The 9,688-nt window shown below is 45.3% G+C and overlaps 1 protein-coding gene across 1 annotated transcript in view; it reads right to left on the reverse strand.

The window, feature by feature from the left end:
• Nucleotides 1-9,688, reverse strand: part of COL13A1 (collagen type XIII alpha 1 chain) — a 122,967-nt gene that overhangs the window by 34,934 nt on the left and 78,345 nt on the right. Inside the window, exons 19-26 of the mRNA XM_069071460.1 lie at nt 8,345-8,440; nt 7,120-7,173; nt 6,310-6,354; nt 5,655-5,723; nt 3,066-3,089; nt 1,653-1,715; nt 1,044-1,088; nt 571-714 (exon numbers count right to left, since the gene is read on the reverse strand). Coding sequence (XP_068927561.1) covers nt 571-714; nt 1,044-1,088; nt 1,653-1,715; nt 3,066-3,089; nt 5,655-5,723; nt 6,310-6,354; nt 7,120-7,173; nt 8,345-8,440 — 540 coding nt within the window. The remainder of the gene's footprint in view (nt 1-570; nt 715-1,043; nt 1,089-1,652; nt 1,716-3,065; nt 3,090-5,654; nt 5,724-6,309; nt 6,355-7,119; nt 7,174-8,344; nt 8,441-9,688) is intronic.

Consider the following 9,688-nt stretch of genomic DNA (forward strand, 5'->3'; position numbering starts at 1 on the left):
TAAGCAATTGGGGTTAAGTAACTTGCTCAAAGTTACACAGCCAGTTATTTCTGGGTGTGGTGCTAAGTATCAGAGCCCAGATTTGATCCCAGTGGGGCAGCTGCTCTTACTCACTGTGCTACCTGGCCACCCCTATTATCCTCATTTTAAAGATAGGGAGACTGAGGCTTAGAATTCTGAAGACCAACATCACTCAACTGACCAGTGACAAATCTTTTTTTTTTTTTTTTGCTTTTTGGAGAAGGGAAGGTAGGGCAATTGGGGTTAAGTGACTTGTCCAAGGTCACACGACTAGTGTTGTGTTAAGTGTCTGAGGCAAGATTTGAACTCGGGTCCTCCTGACTCCAGGGCCAGTGCTTTATTCACTGCACCACCTAGCCACCCCACCAGTGACAAATCTTGACTCCGAACTTGGGTCTCCAAACTCCAACCTCAGGGTACTTCCTGTCATCTTGCTCTGTTTCTCTAGAATCATGCACTTATAAGCACTTACTTGTAAACACCGGGGAGAGAGGAGGAGGTGGGGGGGGCCTGAAGAATGAGGGTAACAAGTCATCTCTGCTAACTTACCGGGGAGCCAACTTGTCCTGCCTCCCCTTTCTCTCCAGGTGTCCCCACATTTCCTTTTTCTCCTTTTAGCCCTGGAGGTCCGTCCTTTCCTTGTGGCCCTTGGGGACCAGGGGGCCCGATCTCTCCTGTCTTTCCTCGAGGTCCCTAAAGTAAATAGAGGCAATGATAACTTATATGTGCTAATGAAGAAAAGAATAGTTTAGCACAGACATAGAACTTTCAAGCTTGCAAATTACTTTACACATATTATTTCACTGGATCTTCACAATAACTCTTTGGGGCTTTGGTGATACCCATTTTACAGATGGAGAAACTGAGGCTGAGAGGGTTTAAGCAACATTTTTTCAAGCTTGTAAATTTAGATACACATCTGGGAATCTGACCCCACAGATTATTCTTGTCTCTTTAAATTAGAAGTCATTTTTGGTGGTTTGTCAGGGAGCCATTGTATGAACCTAAAGATATGCTCTTACCTTTTCTCCATCATGTCCTGGAGGACCTGGCAGGCCAATTTCCCCCTAAAGCAGAGAATGGTAAGAAGTCAGTCTATCCAAAGCCTTGTGCATTTTTTTTTTTCATTGTGACATGAGGGCATGTATTCCATGGTAGTAATCACCATAGATCAGTGAAGTCGGGAACTGGACTAGGCTGCCACTCTGAATAGCATCCTAAATTTTAAAGGTTTCTCTAAAGAGGGGCTTGGGTTACTCCAGTCCCTGAGAGAAAAAGTGAACTGATGGGTGGTTTGTGAAGTTAATTTGAAAGGCAATAGCTGAAGCAGCTCTCCTTTGTCTCAGAATCCACAAGAAGATAATTAAAATCCAAAGGGAATATGAATGGGAGGGAAATCAAGACAAAGATTAAGAATTACATAGCAGGAAGGACAGAAGGAGGGTCTAACAGGTGATGAGGGACTTCGGGTATCGGTGAATATTGTAGGCCATTTGTAGGAGGGGTGGGACCTGAGAGAATTCTAGGATAGTCATGGAACAAGAGAAGGAAGGTGGCTGCAGTCTAACGATGTTCTGAGCTTTCTGGAATGTTTGATGGGCTTTCCCAGAACTGGAGACATGTCCACGTGCCTTTTGTCCTGGTACGCCAGGAGCTCCTGGGGGTCCTGTTTGCCCCGGCAGTCCAGGAGGTCCCTGGGGGAAAAAAGATGGATCTTGAAGTAGGATTTCTTGTTGAACCAAAGGAAAGTGAATTCTATTCTATCACATGAAGCACTTTTGAAAATATCTGAATTCATGTTATTTAATACTTAATTCAATACTGTGTAGAAGAATCATAAGGTATAAGGTTTTTTCCATGAAAAAGATCATATCAGTTCACACTGCCTGACAACTGGTCTTTCGTCACTCCATCAGCCAATGGATACTTAATGATCACTGTGTGCCCTCTTTGATTTATAGTTGGAAGGGGTCTCAGAGGTCATTTAGTCCAAACCCATCATTTTAGAGATGAAGGAACTTTGACCTCGGGAGGCTAAATGATCAAGGTCATATAGTTTCTTAAGATCATAGGGCTTGAAAAGTCTTACAGGTCATTTAGTATAGCAGAGACAACAGAGGCCCATCGAGGTTATATGATTTACCCCTGGTCACACAGGTGACAGAAACTGGGATTTGAAACCAGATCTTCTGACTTTAAATCTGATCTTCTTTCCATTATACCACAGCTGTTAATGTGACATAGATGCATTTTAAAAAATCAGAGTGAATTGAAGTTAACTGGATTTTATCTTCCTTCCTTCCTTCCTTCCTTCCTTCCTTCCTTCCTTCCTTCCTTCCTTCCTTCCTTCCTTCCTTCCTCCCTTCCTCCTTCCCTCCCTTCATGTTGGACTCAGAACTAAGGCCAAATGAGACCACAGAGAAAAGAGAAAGTCATGGAATGTTGCTACAGATATTCTGGGGCTGGAACTTCTCTCCTCTTTTACCACATGACATTTCTCCAAGTTATCAAGGATAACTTCTCTCATTTGAGTCCTAGCAAGTTAGAGCTGAGAGGGGTCTCAGAGATCATGGAATTCACTCATCTCCTTTCCTCTTCCTCTTTGCCCCTCTCCCATGCATTTTGCAGAAGAAGAACATGGTACTGGGAATTCATTTTTATGGGACTCAGTAATAAAAAGAATCATGATGATCTCCTGATATACGTAGTAACAGCACCCTGGTCTTATTCATGAGAGTTTGACAAAGACCATTAAGTGATATGCCATGGAACACCAGGTAGGGTAGATCATGGCCATAGCCTTGGAGGCAGCCTTCTTGACTCCTGCCCTTATGGTCACACTGTCCTGTCCCCTTTTTGTGACTTGAGTTGCCCACCCATCACCATTTCATAAACCCTGAATATCACCTTCCTCTCCCTCCAAACTAGTTTTAGCTTTCCAAACTTGAGAAGGAGCCATGGGTGCCAGACCTTGCTCCCCAAGCCAACCCCTGGGTATCTCTGCCCATCCAAGGATAAAAAGGCAGCAAAGAATGAGTACTCACCATCAAGGCCAATGTGCGGATCTCCTGTAAGGAAACCACCATAAAGTCAACAGTTTGACAAATCAAGACTCATCTGAGAATCTTATCCAATCACAACACCCCTGCTGTTGGGACAAGGGTCAGAATCTCTTAGGTTGGTTTGGGTGATAATGGTGGGGGGTGTGGTTCTGGGCTACCTTCATATTAAGACTTCAGGATAGAGATATGAGATGGTTCCTAAGCAGTCATAAATGGAAATATCTTACCCTTTACTCAGTAATTTTAGGCAGTCATAGAATTATTGACTCAGAGTTGGATGGGGCCTTTGAGGTCATCCAGCCCTTCATTTTACAGATGAGGAAACTGAGGCTTAGAAGATTTAAGACTTGCCCTGAGTCATATCTCCAATAATTGTCAGAGGTGGGCTTCCTGACTCCACATCTAATATTCTGTCTGCCACACGTAGCTCTCATACACAGGGCACCCTTCCCCCAGACCTTGGGGGTTTTGTCACAGTCCTCCCAATGCTGATGCCAGGCTCCTTTTGTTGGAGATGAAAATCACAGATGCTACTGGAACCAAAGCAGCTGGCACAGCTGCCTGTGGCAAGAATGATTCTCTTCTGTATTTTTTGACTATGGCCCATGTGGGCCTTCTCATCACTTATTTGTCTATTCTGGAGCCTAATTTCAAGGTTTTAACATTTTTTTTTCCATTTTCTTTGTTTATTTGGTGGAGGGGAGATGGAAAAGAAAAAAATGAATGCTTGTTAATTAAAAAAATAATAAAATTTAAAATGTGATTCTCTTTATCCCTTCCACCCCCACCCCACCTCCCAATCACGGACTATAAGGGAAAGTATCAGAATTATTTTCCCCTGATACTGATATTCATCATGGAAGTCAGTGTGCAGGAATTGGGTAATTGGGTGCAGGTAGCTGATGGGGCTAGAGATTGCAAGCTTGATTACCAAGGGGGTCAGAGCTTAAGCACTGATGGTTTCTTTGATCTGTGAAAAGGTTTATGTACAGGAGGGAGGGAGAGATGTAAAGAGAGAGGGAGGAAGGGAGGAAGGGAGAGAGACAGAGAGAGAGAGAGAGAGAGAGAGAGAGAGAGAGAGAGAGAGAGAGAGAGAGAGAGAGAGAGAGAGAGAGAGAGAGAGAGACAGAGAGAGAGAGAGAGAGAGAGAGAGAGAGAGACAGAGAGAGAGAAAGAGAGAGAGAAAGAGAGAGAGAGAGAACAAGCTATGATTGGGGGACCTTAGGGCTCACCTATTCCAACCTTCTAATCTTACAAATGATTAAACTGACTTTCAAGGGAGTTAAGGGACTTGCCCGAGCTAACACAAATAGTAATAGTCAAAGGTAGTCTTCTGTCAGAAAAAGTGTCTATTGGTACAAATGGTGAGTCAGTCACCTGGCTGTGTTGGCAAGCTTTTGATCCACCTCACAAAAGGAGGAAAAAATTTCTTAATGTTTTTGGTCCCCCACCATTCTACATCTTCTCTTTTTCTTTCAGAACTCAGATTTCAAGCACAGATTCCTGCCTTTAAGTCAACCCAGTAAAGGAAAGTCTGGACCTACAAAAATGATTATAAGATCTGGAAGGTACCATAAAATCCAATCTTTTCATTTTTATGGATGAAGAGACTGATGTCTGTGACTCTGAACTTTGTGATTTTGTCCAAAGTCATCTAGGGATAAGCAGCCAGGAAGGCACTTGAACCCAAGCCTTCTAGTTCTAAAGCCCAGTGTTCTTTCTAGTGCGCCATAAATCAGAAGAGTGATTGTTTTACAAAAGAATTATTCTTATAAAAAGATTCATATCTTTCAAAGAAAAAATTACAGGCCTTGCTAGAACACTTAATACCATTCAACTTGAGAAAAAAAACCCAAAACCTAAAACAAAAACCAATTTGCAATGCCTTGGACATATACTAGTCACCCTGTACCAAAGAAAACAGGGCCCCTTTATTTGTTTGGGTGCCCACAGGGCACTAGGAAATCTTGATTTATGCTCTTCTGTCTAGGTGATGGAATGTCTATAGACCAGTTGCATTCAGAGCAAGCCAGACCACTTGGGACACTGAGATTGTCCTGTCCAATCTCCCCATTTTATGGAGGAGGAAATTGAAACCCATAAAAAGAAGAGAACATGCCCTAAGCCACATAGACAGTAAACAGCAAAGCCAAGACTTGAACACAGATCTTTTGACCTAAAATCCGAGGCTCTATGCCCTGTCCCCCTTTTCTACTGCCCAAGTCAATTTTGGGATGACTAGGAGCCATGACACTTCTGATGGGAAAAGAGGGGGACGTGAAGGGAGCAGCAGGGGCTTTCTGCTCCTAGCAACTCAACATAATGGCCTAGTAGCTGTGGAAATGTCCTGCCTAAACCATTCCTTATTGGTCTTTTCCCTTTGCAGACCGCCCTCATGGCCAGAATGGGTTCCAGAGTCATGATCTCTCCCTCGAGGCTTCCCCTTCTTAGGCCAGGGAGGATAAGGAGCTTTGGAAGACAGAGGTCAAGGGAAGCATGGAGTCCATTTAGGGTGAGCAGGGGAAAGGACCAGGAGCAGAGATACTGGATGGAGCTACCAAGCCCTCTCACCTGGAGAGCTTCATTGATGTTTCCGTTGTAATCCACCATTTCTCCTTTGCCTGGCTCTCCCTTGGTGCCCTGGAAGACAAATTGGGCCCCCAATCAAGATGTCTGGAGTTGCTGGCATTGGTTTTCACACGTGGGACATAAGAACTGACCTGCCTTCAGGCACTTGAACTGGGCACCAGGGAAAGTGTTTTCTGGGGCTGTAAAGTGGTAGAATTTGGATCAAGCCAACCTGGCAACACAAATGTGACCAGAAATTTCCTGTTCCAGCCTGGGAGATAAGAGGTGCTCTCAAGGTAATTTTAGAACGTCCAGAGAGGATTTTGTGAGGGAATTCTGGAGCCCCCAGAGGCTTGTAGGAGGAAATTCTGGAGCCTTCTGAGAGGCTCCCTCAAGGGAATTTTAGAGGTCCCAGAGGCTGCTATTAGGAAAATCTGGAACTCTCAGATAGGCTCCAGAGAGCATTCTGCTAGGGCATTCTAGGGATGGGTTCAAGGAGGGTCCTGTGAGGGAATTCTGGAGCCTCCCGAGAGGATTCCGCAAGTGGGCACCGAGACCAACCAGTGCTGCTCTCCCTAGCCCAGCATCTTAAAGCAGTTAAACATCATGGGGACTGAGAGACCCCAGCAGGGAGTGATTGGTGGAAAGGTGTCCTTACCTTTGGGCCAGCAGGTCCCTGTTCTCCAGGAGCTCCGATTTCTCCCTGTAATACAACCAAGGCTGAGGGAAGCCCATGGGTAGAGGGTCTCCAGGGTGCTGCCTTGCCCACAAGGTCAGAGCATGGGGGGGGCAGAGGGCCAATTCTAGCTGTGCCACTGATATCCTAGGGTATTATGGGGGGTATTTTACCCATGAGCCTGGGTTTTATCTGTAGGACGGGAAGGCAGGAGTTTCCTTCTCCAGACCCCTGACTGAATGACAGTCAGGCGGATGCCTTTGTGAAGGTTAAATATCCAAGAGATGCTTCCTGCCTCTCATACACACTGGCTGTGTGACCCTGGGTAAGTCACTTAAACTGCCAGTGCCCTAGCCAGCTCTTTACTGGGCAAGATTCAGAGAATGCGCATTGTTAGAGGGAGCTTCCTCATCAAGAATCCTCCATACTAATAAATCACAGCTGTGGTCCAAAATACTGCAGCCCCCTCGAACAAAAACAAACCCCAAACCAACTCATCAGTCTAACACCAGGCAGGCTGAAAAATGCACCAATGAAGCAAGAATCATGTTGACAAAAACTCAGATTTCAATGTTTTCTATCCGTGATATCATTTGACCAGCACAACAGTCCTGTGAGGTCTGTAGTCTTTGGCAAGCCATATGGAGTTGTCCTAAGACAGGAGAGGCCCAGGCCCAAGGCCTTCATCTTTGGCCTAGGTCTTGGAGGCAGCAAAGAGATTGTCCCCTCCCCACCCTGTGGCTAGAGTCCTTCTGATGACCACCTAATGGAAATTCCCAGAATCCTCTGTACCTTGTCTCCTTGCCTCCCAGGAGGCCCAGTCTGGCCATTGGGACCAGCTTCTCCCTGGAAAAAAAATGAGAAGAAATACTGTAAGAAGAGCCAGAATAGCTTGGATGCTAAGTGGGAGGAATATCCTCAGTTTAAGTTACTTTATGCACAAATTGAGAAACACAGATTCATAGATTTAGAGCCGCAAGAGACGTTAGAGACAATCTGGTCCTACCCCCTCATTTAACAGATGAGGAAACTGAGGCACAGAGAGGTTACAGGGACTTCCCCAGGGTCACATAGCTAGTAAGTGACTGATGTGGGATTCGAACTCAGGTCTCCCTGGCTCAAAGCCCAGCACTCTTTCTACTCCTCAACACTAACTCATAGAATGTATTCTGGCTTTTCTGTGTTCGTGTCTTACTTTCCTTCTATGCTCAGAAGCACCACAAGAGCAGAGATCATGCCTCCTCTCAGTTATTGACCTCAGTACCTGGTGTATTGGCCTGGACAAAATAAGTACTTCATAAATATTTGCTGAATGAATGAAGGAGAAGGAGGAAAGTGACCCTCCGGACAATAAACCACTGGTGCCGGTGACTGAGGGAGGCTGTGCAGCTTTCATCTTGGGCACCTCAATTCTCCTTTCTGGGCCACAGTTTCCTTTTTTTGTGAAATGAAGGAACTGGACTGAATGGTATCTAAGGTTCCTTCTGCTAGTAGAATTGCACAGTTCTCTATAAGAAATTGCTTGAACTGGCAAAGCTTCCAGGATCTCCTCAGGTCTTGGATTGAAGGATTTATTGAGAAAAGGCCGGGGAGGCCAGAGAGGACAGGACAGCCTCTCTAGGAGTGGAGACAGGGATAAAGGTTGAGGGAAAGCTGCCCTTTCTCTGGTGTCTGTTCTTTTTTTAAATTTTTTTTTTAAGCAATTGGGGTTAAGTAACTTGCTCAAGGTTACATGGCCAGTTATTTCTGGGTGTGGTGCTGAGTATCTGAGCCCAGATTTGATCCAGGTCATCCCGACACTGGAGCCAGTGCTCTTACTTGCTGAGCCACCTGGCCGCCCCTAAGCAATTGGGGTTAAGTAACTTGCTCAAGGTTACACGGCCAGGTGTTTCTGGGTGGGTGCTGTGTCTCAGCCCGGGATTCGATCTCCAGGTCTTCTCAACACTGGAGCTGGTGCTCTTACTTGCTGTGCTACCTGGCCGCCCCTCTGGTGTCTGTTCTTAATGGGAAAACTCACCTTTGGTCCTGGCAACCCCGGTATCCCCGGTATCCCTGGGGGCCCTGGCTCTCCTCGGCCTCCTCCAATGGCATTGCCTGCGTCTCCTTTCTCTCCCTGTTGAAGATGCAGAATTTTCATTGCTGGTGTATAGAATATCGCAGGACAATGAGGAAGCAGGAGATTGGGGGGCAGGGTGGGGAGGAAAAGGTATGAGGAAAACAATGTACTCTAGTCCAATAGCATGGGCTCTTACTTGGACACAGGGTTCATGTGCCTTAGCATGTGGGGCAGGAGGGGAGGAAGATTTGAGAGAGCAATGAAGCAACTGGAGAATGAAGAAGCAGGTTTGGAGGAATACTCAGCAGAAGGTGGGTCTACAGCAATTGGACTAGGAAGTGGCTGCAGAATTATCTCGATGAGCTTGGACAACCCCCATTCAGCCAGGGATCTGCACACAATCCCCATGACAATTTCCAAATTTTCTGACCATAACATTTCTTTTGCTGAGAACCTTTCACCATCTCCCCATAGCCTCTAAGCTAAAATTCAAACTTAGTCTGGCATGTAACACATGGACTTTTCCCACCTTATTTCAAATTTCTCCTGTTTAGATATTTTATCTTCCGTACAAATTACACCATTCACCATTCCTCAGTCTCAGCCTCCCCTTTCCCATCTTTGTGCCTTTGTACCCTTCTCCATAGTGGGAGAACCTCCCTTTCTCTCTCTGTTGAAATCTTTTTTTTCCTTCAATGCTCAGCTCAGCCATGACCTCAGTCATGTCCCCTCCCTCAGTCCTTCCTCCAATTTTCTACCTTCACATTTCCTTTACCTACATTCTGCCCTGTATTGTTCTCATCTGCTCATATATCCAGCCCCCCTCATCACGGTACAAGAGGGCAGGAACTGGGGTGTGTTGGATTTTTTAATCACTTTAATTTAATAATTTATGTCTTAATCACCAAGTTTTATGGCATTTTGTCAGTCCTCATCCCGTTTGATCCCTGTTGCATTTGGCACTGTTGACCACCCTCTCCATCTGAATGCTCTCTCTTCTTTGTGTTTTCATGATATTCCTTTCTTCTAGTTCTCCCACCTGTCTGACCTCTCCTCAGTCTCCTTTTCTGGCTCTTCAACCATATCATGCTCTCTGTAACCACAGGTGCTCCCCAAGATTCTGTCCTGGGCCCCCTTCTCTTATTTCTCTTTTATCTCTGTGACCTCATCAAATTCCATGGATGTAATGATCACCTCTATGCTGCTAGCCTATCTATCTATCTATCTATCTATCTATCTATCTATCTATCTATCTATCATCTATCTATCTATCTATCTATCTATCTATCTATCTATCTATCATCT

The sequence above is a fragment of the Petaurus breviceps genome, unplaced genomic scaffold (genome assembly GCF_028583685.1).
Source record: "Petaurus breviceps papuanus isolate PSGF00001 unplaced genomic scaffold, PetGlider_PUasm1.0 90825, whole genome shotgun sequence".
In the NCBI taxonomy this organism is placed as follows: Eukaryota; Metazoa; Chordata; class Mammalia; order Diprotodontia; family Petauridae; genus Petaurus; species Petaurus breviceps.